General features: G+C 38.6%; 1 protein-coding gene across 5 annotated transcripts in view; it reads left to right on the top strand.

Annotated features, from left to right (window-relative positions):
* The window catches only part of DIXDC1 (DIX domain containing 1), a gene marked incomplete at its 3' end in the record, with an annotated part of 76,674 nt that extends 60,783 nt beyond the window's left edge, over positions 1 to 15,891 (top strand). For all 5 annotated transcript variants that reach the window (XM_081240956.1, XM_081240955.1, XM_081240957.1 and 2 more), the window contains 3 exons: positions 9,974 to 10,079; positions 11,018 to 11,126; positions 12,653 to 15,891. In XM_081240956.1, the coding sequence (XP_081097082.1) occupies positions 9,974 to 10,079; positions 11,018 to 11,126; positions 12,653 to 12,733 (296 nt within the window). The remainder of the gene's footprint in view (positions 1 to 9,973; positions 10,080 to 11,017; positions 11,127 to 12,652) is intronic.
* Between the last annotated feature and the right edge of the window lie 1,086 nt (positions 15,892 to 16,977).

The following is a 16,977-nucleotide window of genomic DNA, read 5'->3' as shown; positions in this document are numbered from 1 at the left end:
AATGAAACAGATTACGTTAGTACCAAAATTAGTTTCAGTTTCTTTTTCTAGCATTGTTTTGACCCAGTCATTTCTGTTTTCTTGATAGGGTTTTTAGTTTATTGTTATCCTCTTAGTACTTCCTTTAGGTTAGTATAAACTGCCAATGTACGTAAGCTAAATATTTGGAAATTATTTTTCAGAAGTCTAATAAATTTCTCCCTCCCTGGGATAATTCTCTTGTGTATATGAATTACTTATTTAAAATACTACAAATAAATTCAGAGCTTCTTATAAACTACGGTGTTAATCTAATATCTATATTTACAAAGAAGCTGAAATGTCTCTCATCTAGAAATACAAACACTTGTGTAACTTGACAGCCCTCTAGCTACTGGCTTACTTCTCTTATTCCCCTAGGTCAAACTTCTTGAAAGAATAGTCTGCAATTGCTCTTTTTTCATCCTTACCTCGCATTCAATTCTTAATCCACTAGTTGGACTTTTACTCAGTTACTCCACTTAGTGTTCTTTTTGTTGGATCACTGTTGACTTTCTCGTTGCCTAATCAAAGTGGTTACTTTTCATACCTTATCTTCCATAGACTTTTCAAAAGCATTTACTATTCTTGAAGAGTCTTCTTCTGGAAACATTTTTTTCCTTTAACTTCACTACCAACCAGTTATTCATTCAACAGATATTTACTGAGCATCCATTATGTAGCACCCTTGTTAGGCACTGGAGGTATAGAGATGACCAAGATGGACTTGGTACTTGCCCTCACTGGATTGTAGTCTCATGAACTAGATACAACCTCCTCTTCTTCTCCTTCTCTGTCTAACCCTTGAATGTGCCCTGAGATTCCACTAAGGTCTAGACTTTGGTCTTATATTCTTTATAGGTGATCCCTTCTACTTCCATGGCTTCAGCTACTCTCGTGTGCCAATTATTCTTAAACTTTCATCTCTAACTCCAAACCTTTTCTGAGCTGAATTCAGGGCTATATTTTTGAATGCCAACTGGATATCTCTGTAGATTGAAAGGCACTTCAAACTCATGTGCAAAACTGGACACAAAACAATGGAGTGGGAAAAAGATGGAGTATAGAATCAAACAGATCTGGGATGCACTTGTAGCTATCAGCAGAGTATATCATGGGCAAGAGTATTAATTAATGTTGTATTTTAGTTTTCACATTTATGTAATGGAGATAATCGTGAAGGATTATGAGCATTAAGTACAATATTATATGCAAATAATCTGGTGTTGCGTGTGGCATCTGAGATATGCAAGGCTATGCTCTTTCTCCTTTTCACTACAGTCAAATCTCCTAAAAGAGTAATCTTCTCTCTGAACCCACTTCCTGTCTTGCCATTTACTCTTAAGGATAAACAACAACAATAATTATTTAAAAAGTAATACAGTAGACTAGTGGAATAGAATTGAGAGTTCAGATAAAACCCATACATCTGTGATCATTTGACCAGCAAATAGTATCTTCAATAAATGGTGTTGGGACAACTGATATCTACATGCAGAAGAATAGAGTTTTACCCCTACCTCACACCATGTACAAAAATTAACTCAAAGTGCATTATTGACCTAAATACAAGGGTTAAAACTATGAAACTCTCAGAAGAAAACACAGGGGGGAATATTCATGACCTTGGATTCTTAGACATCAAAAGCATGAAAAAAATAGAAAAATTGGACTTCATCAAAACTGAAAACTATTTTGCATCAAAGGACATTAACAAGAAAGTGAAAAGATGACCAGAATAGGAGAAAATATTTGAAAATCATATATCTGATAAGGGCCTGGCATGAACCATATATAAAGAACTCTTACAGCTTAATAACAAAAGACAGAAAAATCTGATAACAAATGGGCAAAGGACTTGAATAGACATTTCCCTAAAGAAGATAAATAGTTGACCAATAAGCAAATGAAAATATGCTTAAAATCATTAGTTATTAGGGAAATGCAAACCAAAACTAGAGTGAGATACCATTTCATGCCTACTAGGTGGTTCCAAAAAAATGGAAAATAACAATTGTTGGTAAGGATGTGGAGAAATTGGAACCCTTATACATTGCTGGTGGGGATGTAAAATGGTACAGCCACTGTAGAAAACACTTTGGTGGCTCTTCAAAGAGTTAAACATAGAATTACTCTATGACCTAGCAATTCCATTCCTAGGTATATACCCAAAAGAATTAAAAGCAAGTGTTCAAAAAAGAAAACTTGTACACATAGGTTCATAGCAGAATTATTCACAATAGCTAAAAGGTGGAAGCAAGCCAAATGTCCATCAGTTGATGAGTGGATAAACAATTTCTTATATATGCATACAATGGAATATTATTCAACCATAAAAAGAATGAGGTACTGATACCTGCTATAACATTAATGAACCTTGAAAATGTTAAGTGAAAGATGCCAGACACAAAAGGGCACAATTTGGATGGATCCTTTTATATGAAATGTCCAGAGTAGGCAAATCCATAGAGACAGAAAGTAGAGTAGATTAGACAGATGTCAGGATTAGGAAGGGAGTGACTGTTTAACGGGTACAAGATTTCTTTTAAGGAGAATGAAAATGTTCTGGAACTAGATAGTGATGATTACACCACACTGTGAATGTACTAAATGCCACTGAAGTGTACACTTTAAATGGTTAAAATGGTGAGTTTTGTGTTATGTGAATTTTACCTCAATTTTTAAAAAGTGAATTTTAAAAAAGACCTGGAAGGAGCCTTGTTCCTATGCTAACAGAAAGAAAAGGTTGAATAGTCCAAAATACCATAACTTTCTTGAATCCATCAGAGAAATGAAATCAGAGGGTGGCTAACTAGCCAGAAATGTAAACAGGTCCCTCAATAGACAGATAGGATACAGCACTTGCTCACTTGTGGCGGAGCATGGGAGGAAGATGGGACCACCACACAAACAGCTAAGATTTTAATGAATTGTGAAAGGCTGAGCAGAGAGTATAGGAACCCTGGGGGCCATGAACGCAGGAATAGTTTGCACCTACTTGCTGACTCTTCCATCCACTTCCATTTGAGTGCTTATGGCAAAGATTTTTTGTGGGAATAGAGTCTAGAGAAAACCTGTTTTGGTGGTGGAGGCCCAGAGGAGGGGAGCACCTGTCACTGCTGGAAAAATGTGAAGCCCCATCTGGACCTTTGTCCCTTAAAGAACAAAAGTCTTGAGCCACTAAGAAAGGGCAGCAAATTCTGTTGCCCCTGCCTCCCTTTCCCAGGCAAAGGTGGAGACCTATTTCAGCTAGGGGGAAGAGAAAAGGATGAAAGCACTCTCTCCCCGAGGGGAGTGGCAGGAAACTGTACTGGGCTCAGATCACTAGAGGTTGCCTACCACTGGGGAAAGAGTAGGATCACTGAGAAAGCCCCACCCTCAAGACTGAGGTTGGATCATGACAACAGAGAAGCCCCCCTCATCCCTCACCACCAGATGAGCAAGTACTGTGTAAGAAGCAATAGCAGTCTGCCTCTGTGGGAGGGGCACACGTGTGAAGAGACTGACTCTGAGGCACAGGCACACAAGTGAAGTCTAAAGTTGAGGGTGGAGCAGGAACACTGAGGAAAAACCCTCCAGCAAACCAGCTGCCTTCCTAAACATAACCCTAGAGAAATTTGAAGGTGATGGTGTGCGGAAAGTAACCTTAACAAAAATCCCAATCCCAGCTCAGTTCCTGACTAGATTGGCTGAGCTGTCCCCACCAATGGCCGGGAAGTACAAGCAGTGTGCCCATTTCTAGACATAAACCTTTTTTCCCTTAGTCTCTACTGTCTTACACATGATGTCTGATAGTCAATAAAAAATTATGAGGCATCCACAGAAGCAAGAAAAATATAAGCCACTGTCAAGAGTCAATAAGCATCTATTCAAGAGTAGACTCAGATATGACTAGGATGTTGACACCATCAGAAAAGGACTTTTTTTTTAATATAAATTTATTTATTTATTTATTTTTGCTGTGTTGGGTCTTCGTTGCTGCACGCGGGCTTTCTCTAGTTGCCGTGAGCAGGGCTACTCTTCGATGCGGTGCACGGGCTTCTCATTGCAGTGGCTTCTCTTGTTGCGGAGCATGGGCTCTAGGCGTGCAGGCTTCAGTAGTTGTGACACGTGGGCTCAGTAGTTGTGGCTTGTGGGCTCTAGAGCTCAGGCTCAGTAGCTGTGGAGCACGGGCTTAGTTGCTCCGTGGCATGTGAGATCTTCCGGGGCAAGGGCTCGAACCCGTGTCCCCTGCATTGGCAGGCGGATTCTTAACCACTGTGCCACCAGGGAAGCCCCCAGAAAAGGAATTTTTAAAAACTATGTTAATGGCTGAAGTAAAAATGTTAATATAATGCATGCACAGGTGAGGAATTTTAGCAAAGATATGGAAATTATGAAAAGGAGTCAAATGGAATGTTAGAAATAAAAATAAATATTACAAAGATGAAGAGTGCCTTCAGGGACTTCCCTGGTGGTGCAGTGGTTAAGAATCTGCCTGCCAATGCAGGGGACACGGGTTCGAGCCCTGCTCTGGGAAGATCCCTCATGCTGCGGAGCTAAGCCCAAGTGCCACAACTACTGAGCCTGCACTCTAGAGCCCCCGGGCCACAACTACTGAGCCCGTGTGCCACAACTACTGAAGCCCACTCGCCTAGAGCCCGTGCTCTGCAACAAAGAGAAGCTGCCACAATGAGAAGCCTGTGCACCACAATGAAGAGTAGCCCTGGCTCAACACAACTAGAGAAGGCCTGCGTGTAGCAACAAAGACCCAATGCAGCCAAAAATAAATAAATAAATAAATTTTTTTAAAAAAAGTGTGCCTTCAGCAGGTTCATCAGGGTCATCAGAAGACTCAACACAGCTAAGGAAAGAATCAGTAAACTTGAAGATAGGTCAATAGAAATTACCCAAACTGCAATACAAAAAGAAAAAGAGTAGGAGAGAGGTAAAAACAAACAACCCAGAGCATCCAGTAGCTGTGGGACAATATCAAATGGACTAAGATACAAGTAATTAGGATCCCTGAACAAGAAGAGATAGAACAGGGCAGAAGAAGTATTTGAAGAGATAAAGGCCAATTATTTTCCAGAAATGCTTAAAAACATCACACTACAGATCCAAGAAGTGCTGAGCATTCCAAGAAGTATGAATAGCAAGAACAATAACAAAAGAGTCAAATTGCTGAAAATCAAAGAAAAGAGAAAATCTTGAAGGTAACCAGAGAGGGGGAAAATTATTACATACAGAAGAACAAAGATGAGAATTACAGATTTCTTATCAGACCTTGCAAGTTATAGGATAGTGGGGGGACATTTTTAAAGCACTGAAAGAAAAAAACCTAGAATTCTATAAAAAGCTAGAATTCTGTAGCTAGAGAGTATATATATATATTTTACACAAAACCAAGAGAATTCACTACAAGCAGACTTGCACGGCAGGAAATGTTAAAGGAATTTCCTCAGACAGGAAGAGTATGATATGAAAGAAAGTGGGAGATGCAAAAAGAAGTGGTTACAATGAAGGTAAATATAAAAACCTTCCCACCCTTATTTTTAATTGCTCTAAGAGATAACAGGCTTTTTAAAGCAAAAAATGTATTGATGTATTATTGGTTTATGCCATCTGTGAAAGTAAAATGTATGACAATAATACAGAGATTGGGATGGAGGAATGAGGACTCTACTGTTATCACTTCTGTAGTTCTTACATTACACGTGATGTGGTAAGTATCATTTGAAAGCTGACTGACTACTTACAGATGTGTACTTAAATCCAAGAGCAACCACTAAATTTTTGAAGAAGTAAATAAAAAAATTAATAGTGGAGTTAAAAAGGAATTGTAAAAATGCCCGATCCAATAGCAAAAAAAAGTAAAATATCTCACTATTTAAAATATAGTTTACATGTTGAAATGGTGTATCCAAACTGAGAATCTAAACACACTGGGCTTTGAAGACAATACCAAAATATATACATGTACACATACATATATACATATATATACATACATACATATACACACATACACACTCCAAAGGTGGGGAGAAAAAGAGGATAAAAGAGAAAAGGAACCAAAAACATGGAACAAATAGAAACAAGGGAGATGATAGATTTTTAAAATAATCTGGTTTTTATTACATAGTTTTTTACCACTTACAAAATTATTGTTTATCAGCATCATATTAATTGGGAAGCAGCCTCGTTTGATGGGGAAAACATAGGTCAACATTGTGAAGATGGTTCATTCTCCCCAAATGATCTATAGCTTCATGCAATTCCAATAAAAATCCTATCAGACTTTTTGTAGATATAAACAAGCTGATACTAAAATTTATATGGATGAGACTAGAATAGTTCAAAAAAAAAGTTGAGAAAAAATAAAGTAGTTGAAGGGCCACACTACCTGATTTCAAAGCTAACTATAAAGTTAGAGTAATCAAGACAGTGCAGTATAGGTGAATGGATAGACACACAGGTCATTGGAACAGAGTAGAAAGTTCAGAAATAGACTTACTTATATTTGGTCAGTTGATTTTCAACAACAGTGCAAAAACTATTTGATGGCAAAAGGATAGGCTTTTCAACAAATGATTCAGAAAAAGAGCATTGACCCATACCTCATACCATATACAAAAAATCAACTCCAAATGGATCATAAACCTAAATTAAAAGCTAAAACTGATTTGTGATGCCTTTTAAAATCATGTATCAAATTTACACACACATGTATACACCAGGCTATGTTTCTGGGTCGTTTATTCTCTGAGGTTTTTGTATACGATTTTTATAGTATTGTCACCCTGAAACAGCAATTATCATTTTATCACATGAGTTAATGTGGAGTAAGACTATTTTTCCCTCATTAATCTTTTCCTGTTTTACTCGAAAAGCCTGTGCAATCCAACTCAGTCTTCTTCATTAGTCACCTGAAACTCCTCTCACTAATGTCATCAGTGACCTGTTTACCAAACCTGTCTTTATCTACTAGACCTCTGTGTGGCATTTGCCATACTCTTACCTTCAAATTCACCTAAAATGTGTACATAACATTTTATCGGTCAGCTTGGGCTGCCATAACAAAATACCATAGATTGAGTGACTTAAACAACAGAAATTTATTTTCTCACAGTTCTGGAGGCTGGAAGTCCCAAGATCAGGATGCCAGTGTGGTCAGGTTCTGCTGATGGAGGGCTTTCTTCTTGGCTTGCAGATGGCTGCCTACCTGCTGTGTCTTCACGTGGCGGAGAGAGAGCGCTCTGGTGTCTCTTCCTCTTCTTACAAGGGCGCCAGTTCTATGGGATCAGGGCTCCACTCTTATAACCTCATTTAACCTTAATCCCTCCTTAAAGGCCCTATCTGTAATACAGTCACATGGGAGTCTAGGGCTTCAACATATGAATCTGGGGAGGACACAACTGAGTCCATAGCAATATTATTTTCATGTTTTATTTTATTATATTATAACTGTTCTGCTATTTTACCCCACTAGACTTTGAGCTCCTTAATGGGTGGTAATAGTACCTAGTTTATCTTTGTATCTCTAGTACTTGATACATAATAGGCACCCAGTAAACATTTTAAATGGATGACACTTCTGTTCCCCTATCTTAGGTACTGGTAACTACCATGCATCTGTTTTCCTAGATTATAAATCTTAGTTATTTTTCCCTTTCCCTTTTATCCTTGATGTTCAACTATTTCCAAAGTACCAAGACTTTTAACCTTCTAAAGCTCTCTCAAATCCATCCCTTCTCTAGCTCCGGGGCTATATCTTACCCTTCCTCATCTTTCAGATTATTTTAATTGCCTCTTAATGGGATTACTGTTTCCAGAATTTCTCCCGTCCAACCCATACTAGACCCATACTTGCTGCTAGACTGACCTTTCTAAAATGCCAGTCTGATCGTATCACTTCCTTTTAATATCTCCCCAGAGCTTAAGACCAATATCTAAACATCTTAGCCTGGTGGAGTCCTTTGTGATCTGGGCCCTGCTTACCTTATTATCCTCACCTTCCATTACTTCCCAATGTATTACTTACACTCCAGCCTTACTAGTTGAGTTTCAGTTTTATAAATACATGATCCATCCCTTTTCATGCCTTTACAAGTTTCCTTCATTCTGGGAATGCCCTTTCCAACTTCTATATCTCATATATTTCTTAGGTGCTTTGTTTAACAGTTCTCCAACTATGGGACCTTTCTGATCTCTTCCAGGTAGACTTAACTACTCCATCTTCAGTCTTCTTGTGCAGTTTGTACCAATCTGATTTTAGTGTATTGTAATTATTTATTATCATACCTGTCATCTATACTGGACTGTGAAATCTTTGAGGTCAGAGGCATATAATTAATTTTATATTCTCAAAATCTAGCGCATGGTAAGTGCTCAATAAATGTTTGTTGAATGCATGAGTGAAAGGATCAATCATAAATTTAATGATAAAAGTGAATATTTTATTTTATTAAAAAGCCAGTGTGTGCCAGGCCCTGTTCTAGGTGCTGGAGTCAAAGGAACATCGTGGCATGTAGGTCGCAATAATTGGCATTCTTTGAAACAAATTCTGAAAACTGATTGATTGCTGTGCAAAGAGAGAATGTTCCCTTGTCTTTCTCTCCTGTATTATTCATCCCTCCTACTTCCTTATTTTAAACCCCTTCCCAGGGAGTTCCCTGGTGGTCCAGTGGTTAAGACTCCATGCTTTCAATGCCGAGGGCCCTGTTTTGATCCCTGGTTGGGGAACTAAGATCCCACAAGCCGCGCTGTGCGGCCAAAAAATCAAAAACAAAAACCAAAAAACCAAAAATCCCCTTCCTAGAACTGCTCTCTGGTGGCTGCCTGTTTGATTGGGATAAATGCATAGAATAAATGAAGAAAACGTGTAGCTGGAATTGCAGGAGATATTTTAATAAAAGTTTAATTATTGTTTTTGGTCCTTGTGATAAAAGTTTTTAATTGGCCTTTTCTTCTATTCTCTTAAAGTCATAACCACAAATAACTCATTGATTAAATTTTTCCGTAAGTACCTATACAAAGAATAGAGACAAGATATGGATTAAGAAATTTGAGTTAAAAACCCTGGGGACCGGGCTTCCCTGGTGGCGCAGTGGTGAAGAATCCGCCTGCCAGTACAAGGGACACGGGTTTGAGTCCTGGTTGGGGAAGATCCCAGATGCTGCGGAGCAACTAAGCCCGGGCGCCACAGCTACTGAGACTGTGCTCTAGAGCCCGCGAGCCTAGAGCCCGTGCTCCGCAACAAGAGAAGCCATTCCAATGAGAAGCCCACGCATGGCAATGAGGAGTAGCCCCTGCTCACCGCAACTAGAGAAAGCCTGCACGCAGCAATGAAGACCCAACGCAGCCAAGAATACATAAATTTATTAAAAAAAAAACAAAACACGGGGACCAACACATATAGATCCTATGTAGCTAAGGGATAAAAGTAGACTTTTTGCCTTTTAGACTGGAAATATAAGGCCTCTTGGAATCTGAGTTTCTACGGTTACTTTGCTTCTGTGTTTCTTGTTCCTAATCCTTTGTCTTTTCATGAAGTGCATGTGCATTCTCTATCACTGAGCTCTGCAGTCAAAATGCTGGCAGTGTCTGCAGCTCCTGCTGTGTGTTCATTCTGCCCTAGCTGAAATCTTGCCTGGCTTCTCTGACCTCTTTTGACTCTTGGCAACAGTGCCTGTCAGAACAGTTGCTGTTCCCCTGTAAGAATCACCTGGGACGGGTGAGAAATGATGGTCTTTGTGATAGCATCCATGTCCGAAGCACCTCTTGTCTTAAGTGGCCCCAGTGGTGACTTCCTGTGGGTCACACACCCTGTGGACAAGGTGTTTGGCAAGAGTGCGAAAACTGTGCTATGACCTCAGGCAGCTTCATTCTCCTGGGACATTTTGAATAACTAGAAATGATGGGTTGTTGGAAGCAAATTGAATGTTCTGACCACAAAGTCTCTCTCTGATTGCAGAGTTGCCTCACTCACAGAGCTCTCCAACTGTCAGCAGCGCCTGCACGAAGGTGCTCTATTTCACTGACCGGTCACTTACGCCCTTCATGGTCAATATACCAAAGAGGTGAGATTCTGGGATTATTTCTCCTTTAAAAAGGACAGGAAGGCAGAATCATTAGTTACTGCCCATCTAACCAGCTGTAAGGTGTTTGAGAAGCAGTGTAGTGAGAAGGGCACAGGAGATAGAATAGAGATTCAAGTTCTAGTTTCACCACTAACCAGTGGCATTACAAGGTACAGACACAATAACAGTGCTTCCAATCCTGATATGCAAAGATGCTCTAAGTTAGGAATAACAGTTTTTTAAGTGTTCAAAATAGCTTCTGCTGATAGCTTTGGATTACAGCCTGGCATTCCAGGGCTACTTATTACTCATTGGTCTTTGTTACTCTTTGATGACTGCAGCTAACCTGTAGAGAATTCATGTTAAAAACCTTCAAACACTCAATTAATATACTCCCTTCTAAGGTAAATGGCTTTGAAATAAAGATTTTTAACCTCTGGAACCAACTTCTGAGAGAGGTGATAAGATTTCTCTTTCCTAAAGAGTCTTGCTTGGTTTGTGTTAGAGGGGAGCTTTCTGAAGTAAAGATGGTGATACTGATTTAATTCTACCAGCCTATAGAAATGGAATTGTTGCAAAGAAGGAAATCAAGAGAACTTAGACATATTGATAGTTTAACAAATTAGATTTCAGAGACTTTGTGTCTTATTTTCAGAGTAAAACAGAAAAAAAGTAATTTGGCTGCTGCCAAAGCAATAAACCTATTTTAAATTCTCAGGTCAACCCATTTGTAATGCCATTTTCATTCCCTAATAGTGACTGGCTCCCTAACTTCTGCTGTTTCAGAATCGTCTGGGTTATCAAGGGTGGTGACCTAACAAGGCCACACTGTTTCTGCCTCCAGAGACTTTGGCAGGGGCCTGGATTTAAATCTAACATCTTATCTTTCCAACCTACTGATAAACAGTCTATTTTAGTGTTCTCTATTTCTGTTGCAGGTTGGGGGAGGTGACACTGAAGGATTTTAAAGCAGCTATTGACCGGGAGGGAAATCATCGGTATCACTTCAAAGCACTGGATCCTGAGTTTGGCACTGTCAAGGAGGAGGTACAGAAGCCACAGGGAGTCTGGGTGGTATTGTTGGTTGTTCTTGAACCCCAAAGACTTCTACTCAAGGACTAGTACCTAGAAGTACCTCAGTTTCCTAACCAGGTCAGAGGAGTTTCCCAGTACCTCCAACCAGTTGATTACTCTAGACGGAGAAGGTTCAGGGAATGGCCCAAGAAGTTGATAGCTTCTTTAGTTCAAGGTCTTAATCACTCTGATCAAACTTGGATAGAATTTTTATTTTAAAAAGGAAAACGTTTTGTTAGGGAAAATAAAGAACCTACATTGAACAAATGCTTGGCTTTGGAGTCTCTTTTCTATCTGTAACCAAACCTTAGAAAACTTTCTGCTTCCTATGTAGAGCAAAATAAATAAACTGGCATGAATATATGAAACTGTATATTGTGGTGGTAGTTTCTCATATAATGAAAATGAGGAAATTCTGCAAAGTCATCTGTGCTTATTCTCAACTCCTTGACTATTTTCTTAGCTTACACTTCTCTTTATAATACATCTGCCAAAAACAGACCTTTTTTTTTTTTTTTGAAAGAGAGTTCTGAGTCATGACGTATTACGAGTGCTCTCATAATGGTTACAGAATGGAAAAGGTTGGAAAAGCCAATACTTTATTTTGTAAAGATTTCCTGGACTTCCGTGGCGGTCCAGTTGTTAAGACTCCTCACTTCCGCTGCAGGGGGCACAGGTTCGATCCCTGGTCGGGAACTAAGATCCTGCACGCTGCGTGGCACAGCCAAAAAAAAAAAAAAAATTTCTCACTGAAATGTTTTAATAACCCTTTCTATTTATTAGTGGCTTAGGAAATGAATTGAACGAATGAATGAAAAGAACTGCATGCACACGTTAAGATTGGTCTTCATTCTAACCCTTTCTTTACAATGCTTCAGGCCAAAATTTTCCCCTTTCTCATTTTTTAGATGCTTATAGTACTGCTTTCTTTTGAGAAGCCCAGAGTGCTCTATGGTTAGTAATTTATTAATTCTTATAAATCTCTATGAGCAAAGCAGTACTAGAGGGATGCTTTTACCATTTCATAGATGCAGAACTAAGGATATATAAGGCATATATATATACACACACATACAGTGTTGACCTTTGAACAGTATGAGTTTGAAGTGCATGGATCCACTTATATACAGACGCTTTTCAATAAATACCTACTACAGTATTACACAATCAGCAGCTGGTTGAATCTGAGGACGCAGAACTGTGGATATGGAGGGCCGACCGTGAAGTTATATGTGGATTTCTGACTGCACAGGGCCAGGGCAGGGAGGGGGGTGGGCAGTGTCTCTAACCGCTGTGTTGTTCAAGGGTCAACTGTATATATATTTTTTTACCAGTTATAACTTTAGGGACAAAACCAAAGGGACATAGGCTCTAACTCAAGGCTTTCCTCTATACTTTCTTATCCTTTATGTCTGAGATCTTCTTTTTATCAACCACAGATGTTTAGTGAGACTCCCTATCTTATAATTTTTTCATGGTGGCTTTTTTTCTTTCTCTAGGTTTTCCACGATGATGATGCCATCCCTGGATGGGAAGGGAAAATTGTAGCCTGGGTGGAAGAAGACCATGGAGAGAATTAATGCTGAGTATTAGATTGAGGGCTTGTGGAACTTGGCAGTCCCTGGCTGCTTCACTCAGGAGAGAGGACTAAAACCAGAATACACTAAGAAGTTTTTAGCTTGTGCTGCCAAAACAGAAGCTTCTCCAAGTGTGACAGCCATAGGCCAGTCCTGTTTCTGTGCCTGGCACATGTGGTACTTCAAGACCCTGTCCAAAAGTAGACCATGGGTTCTTGTGGAGTTCCTTGTCCGTGGGAACACAGTGTTTTATTCTACTCTGAGGACAACAAACCGAAGGCCTTAACCAATGGGGATGGATGATCCCACTCCTATATGGGCATGGCTGCTATTATCTGGAACTTGGGAACTGGATGTATCACTCCTGTGTGTTACAGTATTATTTTAATTGGCCTCAGTGGTTGCAGCAATCAGAGTACCAGCATTTGTACTCACAGACAAGGTGAAGGTACCAGCTTTTTTGCTTCCTTGCAGCTATTGCAAACCAAGAATAACTCGTAAGGTGGTACCAAAGATGAAAGCCCACTCTTCAGGAATTTTTTGGACTGGACGTGGATGGTGCTGAATTGTTGAATGGATTGAAAAAGGGCTGCCCATATTGTGCTATATACTACGCTAAAACCATAATTAAGTAAGACCTTGGGCTGCCTCTTGTGTCTTAACTGGTTTTGCAACTTGTCCTTTAGCCCACAGAGGGCATATTTCATGTACTGCTCATTTTCTCTGGGGACTCTTTAACGTTAGAGCCATTTTTTCCCCTTCCAACTGATGAACTTTGTGTTTGAAAGGAATAAGGAGTGAAAGTCTCCTTTCAAATCCAGGCGGGTATGGAAAGGTGCTGCTACCCATGTCCTCTTGACTTTCTTTCTCTCATGACTTTCCTTAGCTCATGGCATCTCCTTTGCAGTCAAAAGGAAACAGACCATTAGTTTCAGTATTTGTGATTGATAAGTACTGAGCATGAGTTACTGGTCTACCCCTCTTCATTTCAAGGCCTGAGTTATTTTCTATTATATATTTAGTCTAGGCTGATCCTTTGGCCACAAAAGAAACCATGGGGGCATGGAGCATGAGTTGTGAATGGCAGGGTTGATTCTGGGTGATAGCATCTAGAATCCTTTCTCATGTGCAACACTGTCAAGTGTAGAAGCTAAAAGATTTAAACTTTCAGAGATTACTTTATATCTTGAGTTTTCTCATTCATTCACCAAGCACCATCAACCAATCAGATATGTACATATATATCAGTCTGCCTGTGATCACCAGTGTACACTGCCAACCAGAAGAGTCAGACAGATCAGCTCTGGGTTCTTGACCTGTCTGTCTCTAGTTCATCTCCCCTTTTCAGCCATTTCAACAGACGACTGATCGGAGCTCCGAGATGACATTTTGTTGTTTTATATAGATGTGTCTTTAAGTTCATGTTTGGAGAATTCTTTTCTACTCATTTGCTTTTTGTCCAAGAACCATGTCTATTTTTATAACTTGAGTGAGAGTTCTGTATATTCTCACATTCTGTATACTAGATCCATTTTCTAGAGAACCCAGTTGCTTTTATACAGGCTCTTCTCTTCTTACCAGCCCTGTGGTTTCAGGACAAGCTTTATTTTATTACAAGTATACTAATGACAGATTACTCCTGTTCCAATTCTACCAGCCATTTTAGTTATGGAGTTAGTTTTACGGAACCTATTTGATGGCTCCTCTAGCTGACAGAAGGAACTCAAAAGACACCTGATGTCTTTCGTGTAAGTTTACCTGGTCTCCTCCTACTGAAGAATGATTTCTCATCAGAAATGACTGGGAAAATTTGGGGAAGTCATTTATAAGCAAGAAGAATTCATTATGAAAGCAAACAGAAGAAAACAGTATATTCTCCATTCCCCCCCAGCACCCCCCCCCCGGAAGTCTGGAGAAGAAGTCCTCGTCACCAGTTTCTCTGTTGCATGAATTTTAGTGTTTTGCTATAAGACAGCATGAGGGTTATCAGGCCAAAATTTGTTATTGTATTTTCAGTACAATTTATCTTGAACATCTGTCGCTTAAGTCAGTTTTACTTGTCAGTTTTCTTTCAGCAAACATTCTTACTATTATGTAGAATTTAACTTTTCAGAGAAAATTAAATCAGAGAAAATTTTCAGAGTCCTCTACCTTGTCTTTTATCTCTATGTCTTTTGGAAAAGGAGCTGCATGGCCTTAGTGCCTCCATAGAAAGCTTAAGTTGAATTAATAGCTCATTAATCTCATATGCCACGGGTGATAACTAAGCACCCCCATTACAGGATGGCACACCAGAGTGTTTCTATAAAATGTGTTGCTAATCCTCATTCCAGTTTCTAAACAGAGGAGCCTTCTAGGAGGAGTGTGCATTGATTCATTCTGGTTTGAATTGTCTCCTATTTGATACACTAGGAGGCCTTTTGACTTATTCAGAGTATTACCCCCTACTGGCATTTGTGTGGGATAGTCCCTCCTGCTACTGCTGAAGTTCTCTTTCTTTGAGGAAACTAAGGAACTAGAATGTTTAGAGTTCATGAAATAATCTCTAAACTTGATTTTAAAAATGACCCTCTCATAAAAACTAAGTTAGTAAAAAGCTCAATTCCTTAAACAGCCTTCATTTAAAAACTGGACTGTTCTCACTCAGTTAACTAAAGTAGCTGGAAGTGGAACACTTTACAATTTCTACCTAAAGAATTCAGGTTAAACTTACTTGGTAATATCAACGCTGCTTACTGACCAACTTTCCAGCTCTTTTTGACCAGGATGGTTGTAAATTAAGGAAAATATCTTTATACTCTGTATTCAATCCAAGAGGACTCTAATTACTTAAAATCATTTAGGTCATAATAATTTTCATTTTTTCCATAAAATAAGCATTATGATTGCACACTCCTTCTATGGTCTGAATTTATGTAAGAGGTATAGCTTGCTTAAAATATATATGTAAAGTTATATTTTCTTAGAAACATGGATGTTTGCAACCATTGCTTTCAAAGAGATTATTACCATGTATTCTCTCTGTTTTACGTTTTCTTGAAGATTGTGTTATACCAGAGGCTTCTGATTATCAAAGTGATAAACAGTTTTACCTGTCTGTACCAGATTTGTGACCTAATTTTAAAAAAACTCAGAAACAAACTATGAATAAAATGGACTTTGCAAACTAAATACTATTAATAATTTTCACTTGTGTTTACTGACTGAAATTAATCAAGAAAGCCATTTACATTTAGTGAAAGTAAATTTCCTCATGTGATCTCCCTGCTAGCATGTTTACTCATTACTTGGGGAGTAATAGGATTACTTGGAGAGATAAGGATTACTTTATTGCTACAGATATTACTATTAGTATTTCTAATGTAAGTGCAAAATATCAATAGGTTATATTATCAAAGAAAATTCATTTACGTAGCACTTCTTTTGACATTATATATAAATGTGCAAACAGGTAAGAACCCAAGCCTCTAAACTGTATGACAAAACAGTCTCTAATGCAAAAGCAATAAACATTAACAAGAGGCTTTCAGGAATGTGTATTTAAAAGAACCAGAACTTCCAAATTAATTTGAAAGATGCCTTCCTAAAACTTAGCCTTCATTTATCACTTTAAGTGTTTTATATAGCTAAATCTTTAGCCCGGGGTGCTTTCACTTGCCTTCCAATTACATATTTTCAACTATTAATTACAAGCCGTTTTAATTGGGTTATTCCATCATTATGTTAAAATTAAACACGTAAAGAACTTTCACTACCAACTAATTCCTCTTTACATCTAACCCATTCTGTATCAGTAATATCATTCTACAAGTCTCAGGACTGATTCGACAAACCTAATTATTCCTAGCTTACCTCTGGGGTAAACTTAACACTCCTAGACTGTTTGACCTGTGCCCTCTCATGATTAAGCTACACCTGTAAAAAGTATATTCGAAATGCAAACTTGCTATGCACTGAAAGATGCAAAACAAGGTTTAAGCAAGGCTACCTAAGTAACTGAACAGCAAACTGAAGATCATCTCATACAAAGACTAATTTAAAGTAATTTAGACCCAATTATTCAAATGCAGTGGAAGTACTGTAGTAAGATATCTTAGCCAATTCAAAATCATTAACATTTTAATAATAATTTACAGTTACAGTGTAAGCCCTTTCACTAATCACAATTATTCTTACGTTGCTTCTTCCAGTTGTTACTCATAAGTAGTTTTACATTATTTTATTTTATTAATGTTTTGGCCACACCG

Source organism: Mesoplodon bidens (genome assembly GCF_964165515.1).
Source record: "Mesoplodon bidens genome assembly, chromosome: 7".
NCBI lineage: Eukaryota > Metazoa > Chordata > Mammalia > Artiodactyla > Ziphiidae > Mesoplodon > Mesoplodon bidens.
Note: the sequence above shows the minus strand (reverse complement) of the source record. Positions and strands in the feature narration are given on the sequence as shown.